The 26,139-nt window shown below is 36.8% G+C and overlaps 2 protein-coding genes across 3 annotated transcripts in view; one reads left to right on the plus strand and one right to left on the minus strand.

The window, feature by feature from the left end:
* Window positions 1–18,432, minus strand: part of LOC102807938 (calcium-independent phospholipase A2-gamma-like) — a 90,825-nt gene extending 72,393 nt beyond the window's left edge. Inside the window, exons 1-8 of one of the 2 annotated variants that reach the window (XM_085497023.1) lie at window positions 18,118–18,432; window positions 16,227–17,496; window positions 15,281–15,435; window positions 11,987–12,256; window positions 11,467–11,527; window positions 11,085–11,276; window positions 10,001–10,196; window positions 6,340–8,864 (exon numbers count right to left, since the gene is read on the minus strand). In XM_085497023.1, coding sequence (XP_085353149.1) covers window positions 8,611–8,864; window positions 10,001–10,196; window positions 11,085–11,276; window positions 11,467–11,527; window positions 11,987–12,256; window positions 15,281–15,435; window positions 16,227–17,477 — 2,379 coding nt within the window. In that variant the 5' untranslated portion in view covers window positions 17,478–17,496; window positions 18,118–18,432 and the 3' untranslated portion in view covers window positions 6,340–8,610. Of the gene's footprint in view, window positions 1–6,339; window positions 8,865–10,000; window positions 10,197–11,084; window positions 11,277–11,466; window positions 11,528–11,986; window positions 12,257–15,280; window positions 15,436–16,226; window positions 17,497–18,117 lie in introns of those variants that run through there. The other variant, XM_085497024.1, reaches the window with a different exon arrangement.
* Window positions 18,433–18,511: 79 nt separating this feature from the next.
* Window positions 18,512–26,139, plus strand: part of LOC100375181 (protein SHQ1 homolog) — a 35,740-nt gene continuing 28,112 nt past the window's right edge. Inside the window, exons 1-2 of the mRNA XM_006819407.3 lie at window positions 18,512–18,655; window positions 21,845–21,989. Of these exons, the coding sequence (XP_006819470.1) occupies window positions 21,847–21,989 (143 nt within the window). The 5' untranslated portion in view covers window positions 18,512–18,655; window positions 21,845–21,846. The remainder of the gene's footprint in view (window positions 18,656–21,844; window positions 21,990–26,139) is intronic.

Consider the following 26,139-nt stretch of genomic DNA (forward strand, 5'->3'; position numbering starts at 1 on the left):
TTTGTAAATTACGCTATGTCAGGTGGACTCAGATGGTTCATGGAACTATAAAGGGGTTTATAGTTCCATGGATGGTTATAACGTTTTAAAATAACACTTTGAATGCATATACAACATATAACCTGTTAATATATGGTAACCAACGCATGTCGTTTTGAAAACAGCGTTTTACCCGCATCTTGCAAGATAATGGAATGATTCCAATTGTGGGCGTGCCAATACAACGGCGCCATCAAGTCTAGATTGGAAAAGACCCAAATGTTTTGCAAAGTTCCAACATATATTGCTAACTGACTGTCCGAATAATTCTCAGAACGGCTGTAAAAAGCCTATAGAAGAAAATTTTGAGCTGTCTCCAACCCTTTTTCCGGTGCAGGCCGAGGTAATCCAATCACGCAGCGTCGATCCTTCAATGTATAAGTCACGTGATTACAAGTCATTTGCATATGAATCATAAACACCTCCGACAACTTCATTGTCAATGAACATGAACAGAGAGTGGGCATGAAGTTGTATTTCAGAAGATGTTTTTATTTTATTTCCCATTTTTGTCGGAAACATTTTTTTTTTCAAATTCATATTTATTTATTTGTTCGCTGGTAGTTTCACCTTGTTTAACCTCGTTTATTTATTCAAGTACTTGATGTTCCCTCCTATATAAAGGAATGTCGTATTCATCATGAATGGGTGTCTGCTGAGTGGAACCCCGCGAACGAGTTCAGGGCCAATTGTTTGGTTAATACACAGCTGCTTTAATAAACATTCCATGATCAATTTAGTCAAAGCCACGACCACGGTATGATGTTTGACGGACCGGGTCTCATTACATGTGTAACATAGCCATTATCAAAATATTATTGCTTCAAATTTTAAGGGTTACCGTTATATGTATTAATAATATCAATTTTCCAGCCAGAAAAAAAAAAAACACTAACAAGATAAGTGTTAACGTGTGGTAGTATTCGAGACCCGACATCCAAAGTAACAAAAAGTTGATGATTTCCATCCTATCCGACAACAATAACAACTGTGCTATGTTTATTGATACAACACCACTCAGAGAAGTGCATCAGTACCGGTCATGAAGACACAAGGCAGCTAAAACTACACATAGTCAGTAGTTCTCGCTTAGTGCAATAGAAAATACCACATACATGTATTCTAAAAAGAGTCGATGTATGAACCTACATTTATAACAAATGTCAATCACTATGACAACAATATTTTAACATTCATATTGAACACACCGAAACCGAGACTGACAAAGTCGTGATTTTTATCTGAAATAAACAAAGCAGAACTTTCGACGTTAAGTTCTAACTAAAACGTTAAGTTCCAATTAAAACGCTGATACAAACAGGTGAAAGACGATTGTGACTCCTTAATTGTGACCACTTCAGAGAAGACACGAAGCATGTATGTGATTACTACGTCTTTTTTTTATAACATTTGTTGGTTGGTCTTTTTTTCTTCTTCTTCTTCTTCTTCTTCAAGATAATATTATTTTATGGTAAGTGTATTTATTCATTGGAGTATTACAATTGTGTCATATTTGCGTTTTGTTTAATTGTAAACATTATAAAATAAATATATTTCTTGCTGACAGAATGTGGATAATTCTTTATAATACATTCTCGGTTAGACTTTCAGTTTTAAAGTATTGTCACCAGCTTTCTTGTAATTTATTCATTGGGGATCAACAAGTGGCGTTAATTTCGGGCCCATTCCATATTTAACACACAATCATAGACCCTAAAATAAGCCTATGACACATTCTAGCAGTTTCACTTGCTTCGATTGGGCCAAAAAAAAAAAAAAAAAACTTATGTTAAGTTGCGAGTATAAATTTGCATAAATGTTCAGTTTCAGTTTCTAAATATTTTGTTTTCAATTTGATTAGTGAACGTTCTTGCATATATATTTGCAATGAATTTGTTGGTATTGGTACTTTCATTTTTTGTCATTTGTAATTTGTGTCAGTTTTGACAAACATGGGTCGAGTTCAAGTTTACATTTATTCGATTCATGTTTGTTTTCATACGCATCATACCATAATAAAAAGTTTCCTTTGAAAATATTTAAATTATTGTTGTTCGTCTTAAAGCAAACTTACTGCTATATTTAAAATTTAGTAATAATAAAATTGTATTAAAAAAATAGATCCATGGGTATTATTGTTTACTCATGGGCCCAATGTTTCAGTGGAATTCTGTATGGACGTGCGAGTACGTGCACAAATATGACATCAATCGTAAATCTATGCTGATATAAATACAGTATAAAGTCGGTAACAGTTGTTCTGCATACTAATGGTGGTTAGCGATGAGTCAGTGTATGTGCACAAGTCAGTGCTGTAATCACAGGAAAGAGCATACCATTACAAACCGTTATTCATCTTCTGTCTCATCATTTTACTGTTGTTTTTTTATGATATCCTCGGGGGCGGAGCTACGTCACAGACGTTCCACGTTGCTAAGACGCGCACCACTGTACCATGCATTTCTATGGGCTCTGTGCGCGCTGCTGTGGAACGCCGGTCGAGCCGGTGAAAATTCGAGAAAACAATACAAACTCAACTTTGAAGTAATCCCGAACAATCAAATTTATATATGTTGCACACGTAGGGCTAATCTTGTTGCACTGTTCAGAGGAGTCTCAACAATCACCCCAAAGTACCGTTTTCTGCGAGTTTTGGACCTTTGTTTTCACCGCCGCGGGTTGCCAGGCGGTGAAAATGCCCGGATGTCCGCCCCCGAGGATATGGAAACTCATCGCCCAACAATCTGCGAGATCACCCCGAACTCCATGCTCCGTCCTGGGGGTTAGACGAATATTATATTTCAACACATTATATCATTGCATCATACGACTTCTATCTCGATTAAACAGTGACTGGTGTTCGTGGTATATATTACAATTTAAATTCATAGGAATTTGACAGATTCTCTCTGTCTTGTTTTTGTTGTTGTTGAGAAAAACGATTCTTTCCTACACCCTAAAGGAAACCATGGAGCTAATCTTTTTTTAGCTCCATGAGGAAACGAACAGTTTGATGACGATCGTGTTTGACAGCGCCGCCAAGTGATAGATCTGAAATCATACTGTGTTTTTATTACATTCTTCAGTTTCTATAACTAAAACATATTTTACATGACGTTAATGAAAATATTATGTATTGAGCATAAGTCTTACAAGCAATATATACTCAGCATTAGAGCAGCAGTTATCAATGTAACTACTTTGTATGTGAATTTAATTGTAATTTAAAAAAAAAAACACATTACATCATTACCATGTTGTTCATAAAAAGGGACAAATTCACGGATGCAACAATAATAAAAGCCGGCAGTCTAGATACTATGTATAAAAATCGAAGAGCCTAATTTCAACATATTGAAACAGTAAAATTAAAAACCAAGCATAGACATAGATTCATCAAGGTCTTTTCCTAGCCTCACAACCCTGCGAATTGAATTATGCATTTACAGTACCTCCAGCACATCCATGTTGTACAACCCATGTACAATGTTATTTGTCATGAACCAAACTCAAGATCCTTGCAAATTATTGGACTATGGAACATCAGGGTTCATCAGTTGTATGACTGGGTAAGTGCAGTCAAACTTTTTGAATCAGAAAATGTAAAGAATGATGTCTGAGGTAGTTGTTAATTTGCTATCAGTCAATGTACTACTGAAAACACCTGAGTTTTTACATCAAGTACCATGTTACAGCAAGGGCAAGATATTTACATACAGCTAACTCCCGCTCCTGGTAGGAAATCACCGAGGGACTTTGCAGCATCCCCAGACACTTTCCTAGACGATCCAGTGACCGTTGTAGACGCAATAAAGTAAATGATGTCATGTGACCCCCAATAGTGCCACACGTGTCTAAATTCTTTCTTAATCTTGTAGATGAGAATAGGTGCGCCCTCAATTTCACAGTTACGTATTCTTTCAAGGAAAATCGGGTGAAAAGGTGGAACATTGCTCATCACACACCTGTCCTAATTCTTATGCTTCGAAGAATGTTGAGTTTTTTTCCTGTACATAATGCATCCTTGTGATCACATCTGCCAGTTATAGTAATCAGACTACTCTCACTGTCGCAGCTTTTGCAAGCATGCCTCCACGTCGACATTTACAGCAATTCCTGGCACTGATTTGACGCTGAAGTAGTGCTAGATATAGATAACATTCTACATTAGGTTACACACTTTGTAACAATTAGTGACATCTATGAGGCGACGTTGTGTTGCATGTGTTACTGCAAGAGGTGGTCACACCCATTATTGATAGTTCCATGAACTGGGATTCTCATTTTCAACCCTTTTCTTTTTCAAAACTCGTGTAACGAAATGTGTAATGATTACATGCAGTCCTTATCATGTGTTTCATTGTGCAGATGTTTCACGTCATTTATGTGACCAAATGGGTTTATCTGAAATAAAGGATCTTGCTGTAACTGAGAATATTCAAGTGTTCCTTAAATTGTTTTGAGTAGCATATACCTGAGATATAGTTTTAGAATAACATTTGCTTTCGACTATTTTGAATCTGATCTGAAATATTATTGATTTAGTTATAGAATAGACATTTCTTTTTTGGTTAACGAGTAAATAAAGTTGTTACATAGTTGAGCGGTCATAAAACTATCTGTGAATAGTAAAGGTAAGACAATTTACAATACTGTGGAATACTTTATTTTCGCTGGAAAGGCTTTTCGGGCATTTTGTATGGAATTTATTTTCACTGATTTTTGATGAGTTGAATGTGAAATATAGGAAAAAAAGTATATTCGCTGGATTTTATTTTCACGGAATCATCCCTCCAGCGAAAATAGCATAAATAAATTCCAAGTGAAAATAAAGTATTCTACAGTATGTAAGAATATGGCATATGTTGTTTATTTATGCCGGTAATGTATTTCTTATGTTGTAACACTGTTCGATGTACTTTATGGTTTCTTTGATTAGTAAAGTGTTCTTATTACTCATTATTTGTATGAATTTTGTATTGTTTGTCATATCTTGGAATCCATCTATACAGGATTTGGCTGTTGCATATAGAATGTCTCTGTTGTTTGCATATAAGGTGCATTCTGTCGTGAAATGTTCTTCATCTTCAATTTTGGCACAGTTTTGACAAGTTCTGCCTTGTAGTATTTTAGGTTTTTGATGACGACCAGTTTCAATTTTCAGTTTGTGGCAACTCATTCTAAATCTTGCAAATGTCCCTATTGCTTTTCTGTCATTGAGTTTTTGTAAACCGGTTTCCTGTTGGATGTTATTTTTGAATAATTTAAAAGTCCTTGGTTTTGAATCAGTACTGTTCATGTTTGACATCCATGTATTGAATAATTCATATAGTATTCCTTAAATAATTCTTGTAAGTGTTGTTTTGTTATTTGTATATCAACAGTTTGCTCTGTTTTTTTAAGATCATGTTTTGATAACCAGCTGTTTTTCAACATTGTATTCTCCATCTCTTTAAAGTGCATAATATGCTATGTTGTTTTCATCAATGGATTTTAGGTGTTTATAGTATCTGAGAGCTTTGTATTGAATGTTACATAACAGTGGTAGTCGCCCTGTATCCATTCTAACAGCTATGTTACTGGTAGTGTTGTTTACATTTACTATACGTCTACAAAAATTTAGGTGATATCCTTCTGTGCTAGTTTTATCCCATCTACTCCAGTTTGTGCATAGTCCCCATATTTCTCCAGCGTATGTTAAAATTGGTAGTTGAGTTGTTTCAAGTAATTTTGTTTTCAATTTTACATGGTTGTTGTTAGTACCACTGAAAAGATGGAGTTGAGCCCTTTCAGTTTTCCTCGCCTTGTCAGGTAACCTGTCCATTGTTGCATCCATTGAACCATTTGTATTAAAAGTCACTCCAAGATAATGTATGATGTGTTCTTTTTCTAATTCCTCATTCCCAACTTTCCTTTCTGTGTGATTTGATAATTGATTTGTAATGCCCATTTATTCAGGTAGTAGTGGGTAGTATTCATCAGTTGATGTACTCTCAGACATAAGTACAGTAAAGTTATACGAGTTCAATGTATGGACAATAGCGGTCTACATATAACTGAGATCTGGTTCTGAAATGACAGAAATGCTTGATTTTGATGAGTGGTTAACAATAAAATGGCCACCATTCGGCCATCTTGAATCAGATCATGCATATGATGTGAATTTTGAACATGATTGGCCAAAGCATGTGTGAGATATATGTCCAGACGAGCGGATTAACAGACGCTAACACACACAGATCAAGTCCTTATTTACAGACTGTCCCCCTAAGCGGGGACTAAAACCGCACACAGCAATGATTATTATTTTTAAACAGCTTTATTACACTGTACCAAATCTTTTATATATTTACAAGTATTTACACCAAAGCAAAAATAAAATACGTATTATTTCAGTAAAATCAACAATTTCTACTAGGTCTCTGCAACAGCCCAAAGACAAGTGTCTGTCATTAGAACATTTCCCCTACATAATTGCAGAAATAGGAAATGATTAACAACTATTTTTTTTCCAGTCATAAATAGTAAATCAACAGATATTCTATAATAACAAGATTAAGGTAAAAAAAATGTGTTTCTGGATAACGAGTACCCCAGTACTAGTCGTCAATCGAACATTATCTGTATTTGCATTTTAAGATGTAGGTCCTCTATGGCAAAAAATAACTCGTGTGTTAAAATGTAAAATGTACTATTAATATCATTGATAAAAGTATTGCAATTTACCATTGAATTTAGCAAGGAGTTGACAAACTTACTTGAGTTTACAGTTATTATTCAATTCTACAAGGCAAAAAAACAAAAACGGGTCTGGAGTCTAGTGTTTGAATCAAGTACATACGTGACATGCAAGCAGACAATATTTCATATGCAGGGACTTGTTTTATTCATTCTAGTCTTTCATTGTACTGCATATGAATTGATTAGTTATTTATAATAAACTTCCTACAAAAGTGTTGTCACAGATGTTCATACACTGAATTTATAAAGACTGTCTTGATTGTCATCAGTTTTAACATATTAAATTAAGTTCGCTTGCCGCCACTATGTTATGAGGTCGACCAAGGGTGGCAAAACTCCAAAAGGAGAAAATTTTGTAAATTTTATGAATGGGAAAAACTGTTTTAAACTAAGAATTATTTGAAGTAAGTTGATTGATGAAAATTACTGCACTGTGAACACGATTCTGAATATATCAACCAAACAACTCTCGTGTTTTAGATCATCCTCTCCATGAAACTTTTTATAAGTCATACATGAAAATTATCTTCAGATATGTACACATAGTAACTATTCTTGCTTCTAAATAGGACATGAATTAAATTTTAAATGTATAAATTAGCCAGTGTTTCCCACTGGAACCTTGATATTACAAAATTATTTTACACTTGTCTACGTATCTACATAGTTTGCATAAAGACAGTACTAGTAATTAACAGTTTTTCTGAAAGTCAACTATAAAAGAATATAATTATACATATTTAATAAGATAAAGCTGACATCATATAAAATAAAATTGTGACTTTCTTTTAAGAAAAAAATGTACCGGTACTATTTTTAAAGCATTATATAAAGCGAGGTACGGTCATTTTGAGGACAGAATTACATCAAATTATGTTACTGAACAAAAACTGATTCCGATTTGGCTGAAATTACCTGAAACTAAAAATTGAAATCATCCATTGTGCTAAAAAATAGGTTCAACATAACCAAGTTTCCACAAAAAATTTAGAACATGATTATCAAACATTTTCCACTTTCTATACACTCGAGCTTTAATTAGTTTTCTTATTATGATCCAACTCATGCATGGTTATGATATTATATCAATCCCTTTTTATTTCACATTTACGAACACCAATTTCGAAATAAATCAAAGAAGGCATGAACGTATATGATATTGGAAGATACTCGGAGTACTCCATGCTCTGGATGAATTAATATTACAGTAGTTATAAAATTACATAGAATACCTGAGACTGTGCATGAATGGCAAATAAATAAATAAACTTGAAGATATATTTCATACGGGTAATGCAAATAAATATGAATTGTACTTCAAATCCATATAATTGAGGTAAAAATGGCATTCCTACAATCATCACTGTATAGTACTAGGTTACCGGTACACATCCTAGGATTTGAAGGGCATGAAAAGTTCATACATCCTGGAACTTGGTTATGCAACTGAATTTACTTATAGGGCATCCAATTGCCACATAAAACAGACCGGATATTGAAGGTTTGACCCTGTAACAAATCTGAGAAGGCTAAAAATGGCAGGGATTTTACTTTGAGGTTTTTTCAAATGAATATTAAAGTAAGCGGTACAGATGTAGTTATGATGTAATTCATAGACTGTATTTTCTATACAGTCTATGAATAAATGGAGTATATTTCGCTAGCATCGCCAGCATGCTTCTGCTCTGAAAGCCTGGTAGTAACATGCAGTTCTCTTAGGCCCCGCAAGATGGTGAAATGTGATTGCCCAGAATTATCATGATGGCTGTCAATCAACCAATCGTAAATTGCACCTTTGATTGAACTTTTGAAAGTCATTTGCACATGTCCTTATTTGTAATATATGTGTTTCTTTGTCTTCAGCCAATCGCTCCATTCATGATACCCGTTTTTCGTCTGCGTCAATCTATTAACAGCCGCATCCAGCTTGTTAGAGTTACGTTTCAGGTACGTCTTTGAATCGTGTTGTAGCAGATCAATCTTTTCAGCCCTGTATTCGTCCAACTGTATATCTTCGCTGAGGTATGGATTAAAACGGAAATATGTTCCAGTGGGCATCAAGTCAGACAACATTGTGTGTACAGCTATAAAAAAAAGAAATTGATTTGCTACTGAGTGACAAGATACATAATTTGAGTAAATAAACAAACAAACAAACGTTTATCTTATAGTATTTTATTATATGGGAACTAAGTTATAGACAAACAATGAAATTATGATATTTAATGAGAGTGGATGCACTTCATCCATTAGAAAATAACTTTCTTCAACAGAAGATGCATGACATTCAAAATAATATGTTTAACGAGAATAGGTTGAAAACATTAGCCATCAATTGGATAGCAAAACAAACCATTGTAGGAATGTATCCCATGTGACTAATTTGTTAGTTCAAACCACTTTTATGAGGGTAGGTTGTTCGGATAATTGCATTCATTTACAAGAGGTATGGCACGCACCATACACACCATTGACAGTGTCCTGACATTTCAGTACATATAATTAGTTTGGTTAACTTTGTCATTTAGTATATACCAATTCTTACGATTGAATGAACAAAATTAAAAGGCATCATCTTCTGTTTATATTCGTGTCAAAGTCCCTCACAAATAGTTTGATTTCTACTGTTGAGGTTGGTATGACCCAACTTGTTCTAATCGCGTAACAATCTCAAGGCGCGCATAGCAACCCAGTCAGCAACCTAGCTGGCAATGTTGCTGTTTTGGTTTTCAGAACAATATGGCAGTGACAGTGTATGTAACTGTTAATTTTGAATATCACTACAAAAACCTACCTTTAGTATCTGTAGCACTCACTACTGGTTGTGTTAATTTTCAAATTGGCTTTCAAAATGCTATAACCTACCTTTAGTACCTGTAACACTCACTGCTGGTTGCGCTAATTTTCAAATTGGCTTTCAAAATGCTATAATCTACCTTTAGTATCTGTAGCACTCACTACTGGTTGGGTTAATTTTCAAATTGGCTTTCAAAATGCTATAACCTACCTTTAGTACCTGTAACACTCACTACTGGTTGTGTTAATTTTCAAATTGGCTTTCAAAATGCTATAACCTAGTTTTAGTATCTGTAGCACTCACTACTGGTTGTGTTAATTTTCAAATTGGCTTTCAAAATGCTATAACCTACCTTTAGTGTCTGTAGCACTCACTACTGGTTGCGTTAATTTTCAAATTGGCTTTCAAAATGCTATAACCTACCTTCAGTATCTGTAGCACTCATCACCAGTTGCGTTATCTTAGCTTTCAGACTGCTATACTGAATACTCGGATTGGCTTCAGGTACGTATCTTCCAGTACCCAATGATACTACACACTGTATTGGTGTGGATGGCCATAGTAGTTTACATTCATGCAGTGCAATGGCAGTGGGATTATTACACATCAGACCACCATCCTAGATGAGAAGCAATAAAACATATGTTATTTCATTTCTGACACACTGAACAAAATCAAAGTATAATTTTGCACCACAGCTATTTGTATCAAGAAGAATGGGTAAAAGAATGAATTATATTTTTTTTAAATAACACAAATATATTCAGACAACAGTTTTCATTTAATATAAATAAATAAATAAACAAACAAACAAACAGACAAACAAACAAACAAATAAATAAATAAATCAGTTTGAGCCAAATTCAAATTGTACATTTGGAGAATGTTACTACACATATATACCCAATGTGTTATGAAACTTGCTATTAAATATAAGTCAATTCTTTGAATGTTTTTACGTTATTAAGATTGATACCTATAACATGACTTTTTCATCTCGTGTCAGCTACACCTACAAGCACAATTTTCTTTTAAATTCAAGCAAAATTCAAATCTTGAAATTGCCCATAACATTTTTGACTCAAAAAAAGGTTTCAATATTCTAGTGGCATTAACTAATAATATTGAAAGCAAGTAGAAGATTATGTATGATCTTCAACTCGGCCTGAACTTTATAAAATACAGGTTAGTCAAAAAGTGGCACATGCAGCAAATTTTCCTTTCTTTGCATTTTAAAGACTGCTATACATTTTCTTGATAGAATAATTTGACGATATTCGTGAGAACAATCTTACAGGAGAGTCGGTGTGACACTCTTAAATTCTGTGGCCTTTATGAATCACAAAATTCATGAAAATTGATCTTTCATGAAAACAGACCAGTTTACAGCATGACCTCCTTACGCATGATTAAATTATTAATTTTTATAAAATTACATCATCGACATGTATTGAAAGAAATACACCGGCTACATGATAGAATAGATGAGGGTTATGTTTGTACCAACCTGATGGACTGAGCCTCCTAATTTACATTCTTCAAAGTATCCCGGGGCTGCTGTTGATGCTCTCAGAGCTTCCCATATCTTGTACTGACATGTTCCACTGTACTGTGACTGTACCGTAGACTGTATATTGTAGTTACGGAATAGATGCGGTTTGACAGCTGTCTGATTGACTAAAGTCGACAGCGCCGCTATCTGTTATTGTTAAAGATGGTACACATATTAGTTCATATACAACTAGTGCCTATGAGACTATTTCAGACAAGTGCATTGTTAACCGATAACAGCCATTCACATCACAATATGAGCCGTTTACGTCAACCAAGTCACAATTAGCCACAGACACAATTTGTCAGACCTGACATATTATGAAGAGAACTCTTACCTTTGGAGACGTTGGATCAGCAGCTGTGTCAATTAACGCAATCTCACTCCTGCTATGTGCTCTGAAAGTGAAAATGAACATAAAAATATTATGACGTAGAAGAGACACATTTAACAACATATAATTTTTGTTAATATGGTCGGTGATGACTCATATAATATTATACAATGACTTTATTTTCATTATTTTTAAAATTATTTTCTGAAAATGTAATACTAGCTCCCAGCAATACATGAATCTCATTCACCCAAAGACTCAACACGTTACTATGGTAAATCAATCTCTGTTATTCCAAAAATTGGGTCTAATGCTTTTGTTAATTGACAAAAAACAATAAATATTGAGCGCAACTAAGCAAAATTATCCTTCAAAGTGTTATACCCGTATATACCCAAAGTATATACCCACTAACACACATTTCTGGGGCAACCTGGAGGCAAGATTTTCTAAAATAATTAGTAGATTAATAAACACAACTAGACTGCAGATAATGCCGAGGTTGTGGAAAGATGAAACTTACGCTTTCAAGATCTTGATCCAAGCGTCAGTGTTGTAAAATGAATGGCTCCAGACAAGATTACCCGTACCAACAATAGCACTACGCTGGAATACTTCTTTTGTTAATGTTTGAAACAAATTTTCACAATCATCCAATGACACTCTGGCAAAGGCAACTAAGCAGGCGAGGACCGCTCCTGAACTAACGCAAGATATGAAATCAAACATCTCGTGTATTGGTTTGCCACATCTTTTCTCCAATTCTCGGAGGCTTTCAATCGCTATAAGTCCCCTGTAAATAATCAGAAATGAAATTGAATTATTAAGGCAGACGGGATGTCACCTGCAAGCACGCGGGAATTGAGTCTTAATCAACGATAACAACTCACACTAAAAACGCAAAGGCTCATGGTAGACGCTTGTTTGTAAACAATGACACGCTATGGCCATCTGATGCAAAGCAAAATATACTACAGGTTGTCTATAAAATGCAGAATTGAAATTGCAAAACTGGAAAATTAAAAACTGAAATCAACTTGAAGAAATACATGTATTGGAAATAGGCATAGGGTTTATTATATAGTGTACCTATCTATTCGAAAAATGTAAATTCAAATAGAATTCTGCAAGCGAGAGAACAAGTAAAATTTTTGCATAAATGTTGTAAATTGTTAAATTACAGGCGCTATAAATGTTTTCTTCTTCATAATTAGAGACGTCTATAAGAGCAACATTTTTTTGATTCTAAGTCTCAAATGAAACACCGAAAACCGCTCTAATTTCAGAAAAGACAAATTTTGAATTTCACAAGTCAGTGGAAGTTGCAAAGTTTTGTAGCAGTGAAGAAAGCAGTGAACCTGCTATCATATGTCACAAAATATGACTTTTGCAAAATGTTGTCTTCATGAATGCCAAAAAAATTATTACAGCGAGCGCAAGATATTTACATACACCTAACTCGCGCACCCGCTAGGTAATTACCAAGGGACTTTGCAACATCCCCAGACACTTTGCTAGACGCAATAAACTTACATACACTCTCACGTGACAGTTAATCAAAACACCGGACGCGGTACGCTTTTGATGTGTAGGCACAAGGAAAGAGGGGTAGTTGGGATATTCCATTGCCGTGTATGTATAACAATCTGTGTAACACTTGACATTTAATCAAAACCAGGGTAAGCGCCCAGTCAAACATTTATCAAACAATGTTTTACTGTGGAATACTTTATTTTCGCTGGAATTAATTTTCGCTGAAAAGGGTTTTTGGGAGTTTTGCTTGGAATTTATTTTCACTGATTTTTGATGAGATTAATGTAAAATATAGGAAAAAACGTATATTCGCTGGTTTTTATTTTCACGGAATCATCCCTTCAGCGAAAATAGCGAAAATAAAGTATTCTACAGTATTCACTGTTGTTGTCGGACACTTTATTATGTCATGCATAGATATGCTCGTTCATTTAATAAATAAATTCTATTTTGAACGTTTCACTAATATAAGAAACCTTGTTAATACAAATATGTAATACAACACCCCTAACATATAATGGAATTACCCTCGCGAGAACAGTTTAGTTTTGAGTGTAGTTTCTGGATTCAAGTTTGAATTGCTCGCTGACTATAAAATTATTGCTATTATGCCAAAGCGTGTTGACGAAGACACTCGGAAGGAGATTATTCGTCTTTTCTTTGATGGAAATAGTTTGCGAATGATCGCCAAGGAAGTTGGACTAGCGAAGGCAACGGTCCAAGGGATTGTGAGGCATTTCCATCGCACCAATTGGATACGTTCTGACAAGAGTAGCGACCGTCGTCGACTGAAATCTACACAGGAAATGAGTTTATGGAATTTCGTCTCTTACAGAAACCATCCCTGACGGCAAAGGAAATACGCATGTCTCTCTTGAGGGAAAGTATTTGCGTACAGGAAAATTTGCCTTCGGTGCGTATGGTACATCATATAATGAAAAGTAATTTGAATTATTCGTTCAAAAAATAAGTCAAACTCCTACTGAGCAAGTTACTGAAAGAAATATGGAACGAATTTTACAATATATAGACACTGTTTCTCAGCTTGATCCACAAACTTTGCACTTTTTCGACAAGACTGGTGTGAAGAGAACGACGCCAAATCGCAATTACGGTCACAGTTTACGCGGTCAAAGAGCTGTCGAGTTTCAACGCTATGCTTCTGACGTCAATTTTACAGTGAATCTCTTACACAACGCCCGAGGTGTAAGTGACTTCAACATTTTAGACGGTCCTTCCAATGGACTCGAAATGCTTAAGTTTTTTGAAGAGACCATGGAGTTATTCGACGAGAATGGGCAACATGTATTGTCACCAGGCGATACAGTAATAATGGATAATTGTCACCATGGCCGAATAACTGAGCCAGCGCTTCGTGAAATGTTGGCAACAAGAAATGTTATGCTACTTTTTCAAGCACCATACTCACCTGAATTTAATTCATGTGAAATGTGTTTTCGTCAAGTGAAGAGAAAATTACGAGAAAATGATGTTTGCCGTGTTATATACCGAGACTGCTATTATTAACGGACTTGCATCAATAACGCCCTTTATGTCACGCAATTTCTTTCGTTTCTGTGGAATTGCCATAGACTAGATAACATTAAAAAATATACAAAATTTTTGCTGGTGGAGATTTATCACAAAACTTACTGGAAAGTGTAAATTGATAAATAAACATGTTTTTTCTTCAAAAATGTTGTCGAACTCTGATTATTTTTTTGTATGGGGTAGGTCTGCCACTAAAATTAATTGTTACAAGGTTAAGGTTGACCAATAGAAACACTGGATGGAGAGATAAAACCGTTGAAATTATTTGAATTCTTTACTTAGTTTGAGGTTAGATTATTGTTGATTATTTTGTTTTCAAAATAATTCGTTTCCCTGGAGTTTCAAATAATGATCAATCTTTTAAAATTAAAGTGTGTTTTACTGTCTGTGTGGCTTATTCAATCATAATATCACCCAGTTTTTGCACAATTCGTATTTTTTGTTGTTCTTCGGCTAGATACACCTACAAAGTAATGGAATATTCCAACTACCCCTCGTTCCTCGTGCCCACACATCAAAGGCATACCGCGTCCGGTGTTTTGATTAACTGTCACGTAAGAGTGTATGTAACTTTATTGCGTCTACAACAGTCGTTGGGGCGTCTAGCAAAGTGTCTGGGGATGTTGCAAAGTCCCTCGGTAATTACCTACCGGGTGCGCAAGTTAGGTGTATGTAAATATCTTGCGCTCGCTGTAATTCTAGAAATTTCTAGCAGCAAGTGATTTTCAATTACCTGGTGCCGCCTCCATCGATAGATAATATCCGGATCCCTCTGCCTTTGACCGGTTCCGCATATCCAACCAATGCCAATGCCTTTCTTACTGCGCCTTGCAAGTCATCATTTTCACTACTATTCAAGTGTCTCAGTAGCGGTGATAAGACATGCATCTAAACAAATAAATTGAGGAAATTACTTACAGATTCTGCACACTAAACAGTAATTTTACAATTTGGTAACAAAGATTCATGGGAAGTGGAAATAGGTTTCATTGATTCATTGTATTCTACACACAGAGTCTAAAGATTTTCTGTAATGAACATGCTATTTAAAAAAAAATAATTAAATTCTCTGCATATAGAGTTTACTACCAAATGCAAAACTATAAAAGACATGAAGTGAATGTGTTCCAGAAAGCAAATTAATTGCTGACAATGTTTATTGATATTATGAATATTTGTTTTCTTGTTTTGATATATGGTATTACTGAAAAAAAAATCTATTTGAGTGACCTGATGTAAAGAAGTGCAAAGAACATACTAAAACCAATTAATTATGCAAATTAACAAGCATGGATATGTTATATGGGTATCAAATCTCATTCTAATCCAGACAGTGGCTCTCGTGATATTGGTGGAACAGAGTTGTCACAAACACACAAACGGACTGACGGGCAGACAGACAGACATTACTATGACCTTTTGTGTTTTGCATACATAAAAGCGAAAAAATAAAATGTGGCTACACAAATAAAGAGTGATCATATTGATGTCAGAATATTCTAGATCTAAATCAGCATGAGTGGTCTAGTCAACAAGTCTATAAAGTGCAATGACCTCTGATCTCACACAGTAAACAATGTATACGTGAGTACGCCCATGAATATTGTTGTTTACACCATAAAATAACCTTCTAAGAAGGTTAGCATAATAAAATTTACAATGACTGATTTCTTTCTTACCTTATTGGCCAAATGTCTGGCTTCAGGATATGCACATAAATGCTTACAGAATTCATCAACACGCTTCAATTTGGATTCCTCACTTTGGGCATTTGAAATGGAGTACACCAGTGCCTTTGTTTTGCTATCAATACTGTTCTGAGAGATCATTATCTTTGTTGACTTGGCAGCATTTTCGCTTTTGTCTTTCCCCTTACCACTGCTAGGTACAGCTTTACTCAAAAGTTTCATTACTTTATTGCTTTCTTTCTTAGTAACTGGCTGGGGTTCTGGGTGAGCAGTGGTAGACATTTGAATGGGATCCAGCGCCTGTACGGTTTCTTGTTGTGATTCCGGCTGAGTGGAGGATGATTGTTGAATAGCGTCCAATGTCTGCAAAGTTTCTTCTGGGAGCGTAGTCATTCTGGAACACAAATAGGTGTTCAGTATTGATGTCTCTAAATCATACTCTTCTCGGACAGGAGACTCAGTTTCTTTTGTTACATGATTCTTCACTATTTTTTTAATATTAATTTCTTTCAGTTTATTGATATTAGGAAGATGGGCAGCAAATGTTGCCAGCTTTTTGTAGACATCGATGTTGTTTCCTTCACTTGTCTTCTTTTCATTTGATTCTGTTCTTTGATTTTTCATGATTCCCAGTCTCTCCCTGACAAGTTCTGGTGATTGTGAGATATTCGCGGTATAAACAACAAGTTCCTTATTGGCATCGTAAACAGCTTTCTCCAAATTGTGCTCTTCCCTCTCAAAACTCTCGTCCATAGTTATTTTTTTTCGTTCCAACTGTACAACTTTACTGTCACAAGTAACAACGTCTTTGTTCTGGGCATTTACAACTCGCTGCGTTAAAACAAATCTAGGAAAAGATGGCAGTTTCAATTTCGGCAGGGACGGTAGTTTCTGTTTAGTTTCAATAATTTTTTTTAGGATGTCATCATTTGTTTGGTTGAGAGCGCACACAAGCTGGCCTGCCGTGACCTTTAACTTTGATATCTTAACTGTCCATTCACCACTACCAGCCTGGATAAACTTCTTTCCTACGGACAGTGCTCTTTGTGGATATGTCGTATTTGCCTTCAAACTATTGCTCAACATTGTATAAGATCTATAACCATTTTGCTTTGATGTCTGAGACTGTATTTTACGCTTGATATGTACAGGTAACCTTCCTGGTAATTTCATTATGCGCTTTGTTGCGTTGAAGGTCTGTGGGTTGAGCTTCCCTTGAAGAATACCAGTGTATGCCGACATTGTCACAGATGAGAGAAACCTATAGAATCAAAATCAATGATAAGGACAAACATTTGTATTCAGTAAACTACGACAGTAATGTCCGATTTATACTGCAGTGCTGAGACCTGCATAAATTATTCAAATTACAAGAGCATCCTGGTATGATAATCTTACACCTGTGACTCACAGTAACAATAATAACATCACCAGTAACAAGGGAACAAATTAACACCCAGCAACCATGTATAAACAATTATATATCAGTTAATATAAGCCATAAATTAAATTTGTATCAAATGAATTTTAACTACTTTGGGAGACATACTGTGGGCAGTTTTACAAAGAATCAAATATTCAACTTATTCATTCATTCATTCAATCATTCATTCATTCATTCAGTGGTAGGTAAATTTATTGATTTTATTAATTATAATTAGTGATCTTCGTTCGACGTGCAGTATTGAAATCTAGTGAAATCTACAGTAGGTTTTGCATGGTCCTCTCAACAATATGACGTCATCTCAGCTGTTTAACGTCAACAAAGTACCCCTGGACATTTAACCAAATCATAATAATAAAAACAAAACTCGATAATTTCGAAAATAATCTAATTCTAGAATAAATCTACACACAGACGGACGATATAAGCATAACTTACCACTCAAATGAAGTACTGATCAGTCACGAAGATGAAACAGCGATGATATAGATGACGAATGATCATCGGAACATACGATGATGGAACTTGGTTCCAAAAATGGAGGACAAACTGTCTTGATTAGAGAACTAACCAAATTGGTTATCGAAATGATGATGTATGGTAAACCATGGATCACAGCTACAGAAGTAATCGTTGTGAATTCTTTAGTGTTTATGAGACGAAACGGAGCAGATATTCAGATTAATAGGTTATGTTTTGATCTGAATAATAAGGCCACAGCCCAGATGACCTAAATAACGGAAGCATGTAACAGCTAGCTTGTTGATACCAAATCGACGTTTGTGATTGGCTGATACTTCCATCGCCTGATCCCTTATTATCCATATATGGTCTGCTTAGTGTGACGGCGCCAGCTAGCAATGAACCAGCATGCGAGATCTTCGCCTCTTTCGAGACTAACAATCGGTCAAAGGGCAAAGCAAAAGGACATGGAGTAATAAAAAAAAAACATTATCACACCAACACGTGACAAAAGGTAAAGCTACTGTAGTGTATCTCTAATAGAATCTTTTCATTTCTGGTTGCTGAAGCCATGCATGTCAGATTCGAGCCACTGTGATTCGAACAACCTTTGATGAAACACATTTTTGTTATTCGAAAATCGGGATAAGCTTTGGCTTTACGAGATCGATTGATTGGAGCATTGAGCTAGAAAGGGAAGTAGAGGTAGCTGCTGTTCTGTAGCTCCCTTGGTTTCGCTGGCGGTTATTTCGTTCGTCGTGGTGTTAACGCGAAACCATGGTTTCAGAACTGCAGCTAAAGGAGAGGACGCTATCGTTTTTGCCTGTCCTATGATAGTTATAGTTTATTTGCTCATTGGATAGTTTATTTACTCATTAGATATTGACCACTTCATTTATCTTAATCTTATAACGAGATTTACAAGGTTTAATCTTCTGTCGGTTAACTTAGTGAATATCCGTATACGTTCGGAGACTATATCAACCCTATTGATTCATAATCTGAAACTATGAAATAAAAAAAAAAAATGTACCGGTATATAAATTACACAATGAAACAGAGAAGTTTTATTTTGAAAGGAGGTTATGCTAATTTGTACCACAGTACCCACAGTAAAATAACAATATACTGTTTGTATGTGTTCCACCATGGAGGTAGAAAAGAGAAGGAGTGAGAACGCTATTGTTTCCGCTGGTTTCATGATGCTTTTATTTACTCAGTACACATTGTAATTATTTGCATTTATTTACTAAGTACACATTGTAATTATTTGGCAAACACGCTGCCAAGTGTCACCGTTAATCAGCTTATGTGTTTTGGTTGTATTCTGAAGCTTCATGAAGATTCTCGATGCACTGCGCATGCCCAAACAGATAACAATAATACAAAATGCAGCGAAAGACGTACACTGAGTGTACTCAATACCTCAAATCTATTGCAACAAAAGGCGCGATTTTCAACATATGCACAGTTCTGCACACTGATGAAAAATGCCCAGTCGAAACATCTTGTTATAAACTTATCATGTATCTTTAAATTTCACTGCGGAAATTTGCTTGATTTTTTTAATCAATGTCCGAAGTTGGACGACTATTTCGATGAAAAATATCAGAAAAAAAGTAATCACACATCTTGGAAGCGTCCATATGCAGAATTTCCGGTACCTACAAGTGTGAAATGACCTTTGTGACCCGATAAAGGTCATTGCGCATGAACAATTCTTTTATTTATGGTTTGCGCATTCAATTCAGACGATGTTCAAATGGAATTTATTTTTTTCAGTTCTACTCTCGTTTTCTTGTGTAAATAAGCGGCTATCATCATGACATAAAACGACTTCTAAACAAAAACAATAAGTGGCTTAACCAGAGCAAAGACAAAGGATGTTTAAAAAATTAATATGGGCTTAAATAGCGTCCTCACTCCTTGTCTTTTCTACCTCCATGGTTCCACATATTCATGAAAATTACTTGCTGTAATTGTATCATCTTGATGTTAATAAATATTAATGTTGCAAAAATTGCTATATGGAATAGGAATTGTTATTTTCATGTTATAAATTTACTTTTAAAAAACCAAGTAAAGTAGCTATCATAAAATATATAATTACTGTGAAATGAAATATTCAATTGTGAAGTACACTACATGGCGTTTTGCCATGTTGCTCACAAAAGTAACTGTTGTATGACTGATAAATTTCCTCTAAAACATTGTTGGTCATCAAAAAGACTACGATAAAAATAGAAATCCATGCACGGTTACTATCGCAATTTCAAACATGATTTTTCACAGGCGCACAATAAAAAGAAATATCTCACCTTAACTGCTTGTTTTCAAGCAACCCATACAAACTTTAAAATCTTTTAGAGGAATCGTCGGGAGAAAAAATATTTAGCTTTGAGTATCAAGTTATTTTCCACACACAAGACAAATACTCAACCTTGACTTTGCTGAGAATGTATCCAGGACTGTGTTGTTTTCGGTGCCAAAGGTCACTGAATGACTTCTGACTTCACTTGGAAGAAAACACGTACATGTATTGTTTTTTATTTCTTCTGCATATTCGTTTTTATGGATGCAAAATATTTTCATGTTCAGCAATATCTTGAAATGCAGCAATTAGCATAAGTAAATATGCGGTCTCAATCATGGTGTAAAATTTTAATAGGATTATTTCTGCCTAAAACAAAGCTATGTAAACAGCTTAAAACAGGCTTAAATAGTGTCCTTTCTCCTTCCCTTTTTAGCTCCATGATTGGAGCAAGAATAGCTTCATCAACGTGTCTTGTGGGAGTCCACTCATGTACTGTATCTGTACATGTCGAGAGGAAGAACTATCCAGAAGGATAAAACCTTATATAGTGCAATGTTACAAAATAGTTCCTTTTTTAGGAAAAGTCACTTGAGAGCTAAAAATCCAAACAAATCCATCAGCTTGAAGTCATTATCACACACTATGACAAAGTCCTCATGCACCCATGGATTTTGAATGTTCCATTCCTTACAGCAAGTCTCAGAAGTATTGATGAAGCCAATTCGCCCACAGTGGGCGTGACAACAAGTCGGCGCCAGCCAGATTCGAAAGCCAATTATTCAGTCAAAACCCAATCAGTTGCCCAATTCACTAGTGAGTTTGCAAATTGTCCGCGCCAATACTTGAGACTTGCTGTAATGATGTATTCATTAGATCAAAATACTTGACATATGAAGTCATAAAAAATGCAACAATTACTATATTTAGATCAGAAATAGATCAGAAGTTTCTTGCTAGTTATGACCATTTTCGTGGACGCATCTTAGTAAATTTGGTAATGTCACCAAATTGCACAGAAGATCAAAATTTATCATAATTTGATGTAAAGCATTTTCTATTGAGATTGGGCTTTGATGCACCACCGGTATCTTAATTTGATTTCTGTACAGCCATTAAGTCTTCTATAATCATTTTTTAAAATTCCTCAGAATTCTGTACCAGACTTGCTATGTTTTTCAATGGTTGCATTTTCAATTCAATAGATATGTACATGTATTGAATAATTAATTTTCAAATACCACCTGGTTTTTAATCAATTAATATTCAATTTTATACTGTCAATATTTCAGCTTGGGCTGTTAAATTATTTATTTGAATTCTGTTTTTGTAAGTTATTATAAATGTTATATCATTTTACAACTATCGGTAGTTTTTGATTTTATTTTACAGAAATGTTGACCCCAGCGTTTGAGATATCCCAAGATGACTCCTTTCTCAATATTATTATAAAAGCAAAGTTTGCTAAAGTAGCAGATACTGAAATGTACATCGATGGGGATGAATTTAAATTTTATTCAAAACCATACTATCTGAGGTAAGTTGAAAAAATAAAACACTTTTAAAAATATCATGTCCATGTTTATTCAAATGTATTTTGTGTGAATAAACAATGCATTTGATCCACATATGGATACTCGTATCAAACACAGGATGATTACTGATCTTTAACCTCGAAACTGTCGACAAAAACTGAAGCAGCAAGAACTGTCACTTTTTGTCTACTTTTATTTTTAATAAAATCATTTCTTGAGTGTTTAGAGGCAAATTGTAACAGCCATCATCTAAATCCTCTGGTCACAGAAAACAAAGCGTAGACACTATATACCGATGTTGTACATTAAATCACTTGCAAGTGGAAACAAGCCATCTATTGAAATGTATTTTTTTTCAAGCTAAGCTGGTTGGACCAAGATGTAAAGTTTGAATCTTGGCCCGGTCTTCCGGTTAGGTAAAATGTAGCAGACGCACAGCACTGTGGTTTGACTCCTAATGCTATGATAACATGAATGAAACTATCAGTAACACAAGAATCAAGAGCCGTGACAAAACCAGAACAAAATCACAAAATATGCTGTCAACAACCCTGTTGTCATCACCTCCGAACCTGCTTTCTGAATTTGGTGGACATGTCACATTACATCGTGTATGGGGAAGATCGCTACTGTGTTGCATGGGCTACATAAAGCGAAATAGAACAAAAACAGTCAATGAGTCATCAATGCTACATTTCTTCACTGAATTAAAAATTTTTTTTTAAAAAAGCCCGTCTGAATGCCTGACAATCCATTTGACCACCTGACAATCCATCCGAATGCCTGACAATCCATCCGACCACCTTACAGTCCATCTAAATGCCTGACAATCCATCCGACAACCTGACAGTCCATCTAAATGCCTGACAATCCATCCGACCATCTGACAGTCCATCTAAATGCCTGACAATCCATCCGACCACCTGACAGTCCATCTGAATGCCTGACAATCCATCTGAATGCCTGACAATCCATCTGAATGCCTGACAATCCATCCGACCACCTGACAGTCCATCTGAATGCCTGACAATCCATCTGAATGCCTGACAATCCATCTGAATGCCTGACAATCCAACCGACCACCTGACAGTCCATCTGAATGCCTGACAATCCATTCGACCATCTGACAGTCCATCTGATTGCCTGACAATCCATCCGACCACCTGACAGTCCATCTGAATGCCTGACAATTCATCCAACTACCTGAGAGTCCATCTGAATGCCTGACAAACCATCCGACCACCTGACAGTCCATTGAATGTCTGACAATTCATCCAACTACCTGAGAGTCCATCTGAATGCCTGACAATCCATCCAACCGCCTGACAGTTTATCTGAATGTCTGACAATCCATCCAACTACCTGACAGTCCATCTGAATGTCTGACAATCCATCCAACTACCTGACAGTCCATCTGAATGTCTGACAATTCATCCAACTACCTGACAGTCCATCTGAATGTCTGACAATCCATTCGACCACCTGACAGTCCATCTGAATGCCTGACAATCCATTCGACCACCTGACAGTCCATCTGAATCCCTGACAATTCATCCAACTACCTGACAGTCCATCTGAATGCCTGACAATCCATCCGACCACCTGACAGTCTATCTGAATGTCTGACAATCCATTCGACCACCTGACAGTCCATCTGAATGCCTGACAATCCATTCGACCACCTGATAGTCCATCTGAATGTCTGACAATTCATCCAACTACCTGACAGTCCATCTGAATGTCTGACAATCCATTCGACCACCTGACAGTCCATCTGAATGCCTGACAATCCATTCGACCACCTGACAGTCCATCTGAATCCCTGACAATTCATCCAACTACCTGACAATCCATCTGAATGCCTGACAATCCAACCGACCACCTGACAGTCCATCTGAATGCCTGACAATCCATTCGACCATCTGACAGTCCATCTGATTGCCTGACAATCCATCCGACCACCTGACAGTCCATCTAAATGCCTGACAATCCATCCGACCACCTGACAGTCCATCTGAATGTCTGACAATTCATCCAACTACCTGACAGTCCATCTGAATGCCTGACAATCCATCCGACCACCTGACAGTCCATCTAAATGCCTGACAATCCATCCGACCATCTGACAGTCCATCTAAATGCCTGACAATCCATCCGACCACCTGACAGTCCATCTGAATGCCTGACAATCCATCTGAATGCCTGACAATCCATCCGACCACCTGACAGTCCATCTGAATGCCTGACAATCCATCTGAATGCCTGACAATCCAACCGACCACCTGACAGTCCATCTGAATGCCTGACAATCCATTCGACCATCTGACAGTCCATCTGATTGCCTGACAATCCATCCGACCACCTGACAGTCCATCTGAATGCCTGACAATCCATTCAACCACCTGACAGTCCATCTGAATGCCTGACAATCCATTCGACCACCTGACAGTCCATCTGAATCCCTGACAATTCATCCAACTACCTGACAGTCCATCTGAATGCCTGACAATCCATCCGACCACCTGACAGTCTATCTGAATGTCTGACAATCCATTCGACCACCTGACAGTCCATCTGAATGCCTGACAATCCATTCGACCACCTGACAGTCCATCTGAATGTCTGACAATTCATCCAACTACCTGACAGTCCATCTGAATGTCTGACAATCCATTCGACCACCTGACAGTCCATCTGAATGCCTGACAATCCATTCGACCACCTGACAGTCCATCTGAATCCCTGACAATTCATCCAACTACCTGACAATCCATCCGACCACCTGACAGTCTATCTGAATGTCTGACAATCCATTCGACCACCTGACAGTCCATCTGAATGCCTGACAATCCATTCGACCACCTGACAGTCCATCTGAATGTCTGACAATTCATCCAACTACCTGACAGTCCATCTGAATGTCTGACAATCCATTCGACCACCTGACAGTCCATCTAAATGCCTTACAATCCATCCGACCACCTGACAGTCCATCTGAATGCCTGACAATCCATCTGAATGCCTGACAATCCATCCGACCACCTGACAGTCCATCTGAATGCCTGACAATCCATCTGAATGCCTGACAATCCAACCGACCACCTGACAGTCCATCTGAATGCCTGACAATCCATTCGACCATCTGACAGTCCATCTGATTGCCTGACAATCCATCCGACCACCTGACAGTCCATCTGAATGCCTGACAATCCATTCAACCACCTGACAGTCCATCTGAATGCCTGACAATCCATTCGACCACCTGACAGTCCATCTGAATCCCTGACAATTCATCCAACTACCTGACAGTCCATCTGAATGCCTGACAATCCATCCGACCACCTGACAGTCTATCTGAATGTCTGACAATCCATTCGACCACCTGACAGTCCATCTGAATGCCTGACAATCCATTCGACCACCTGACAGTCCATCTGAATGTCTGACAATTCATCCAACTACCTGACAGTCCATCTGAATGTCTGACAATCCATTCGACCACCTGACAGTCCATCTAAATGCCTGACAATCCATCCGACCACCTGACAGTCCATCTGAATGCCTGACAATCCATCTGAATGCCTGACAATCCATCCGACCACCTGACAGTCCATCTGAATGCCTGACAATCCATCTGAATGCCTGACAATCCAACCGACCACCTGACAGTCCATCTGAATGCCTGACAATCCATTCGACCATCTGACAGTCCATCTGATTGCCTGACAATCCATCCGACCACCTGACAGTCCATCTGAATGCCTGACAATCCATTCGACCACCTGACAGTCCATCTGAATGTCTGACAATCCATCCGACAACCTGACAGTCCATCTAAATGCCTGACAATCCATCCGACCATCTGACAGTCCATCTAAATGCCTGACAATCCATCCGACCACCTGACAGTCCATCTGAATGCCTGACAATCCATCTGAATGCCTGACAATCCATCTGAATGCCTGACAATCCATCCGACCACCTGACAGTCCATCTGAATGCCTGACAATCCATCTGAATGCCTGACAATCCATCTGAATGCCTGACAATCCAACCGACCACCTGACAGTCCATCTGAATGCCTGACAATCCATTCGACCATCTGACAGTCCATCTGATTGCCTGACAATCCATCCGACCACCTGACAGTCC

This window comes from Saccoglossus kowalevskii, chromosome 3, assembly GCF_978046115.1.
Source record: "Saccoglossus kowalevskii chromosome 3, keSacKowa6.1, whole genome shotgun sequence".
NCBI lineage: Eukaryota > Metazoa > Hemichordata > Enteropneusta > Harrimaniidae > Saccoglossus > Saccoglossus kowalevskii.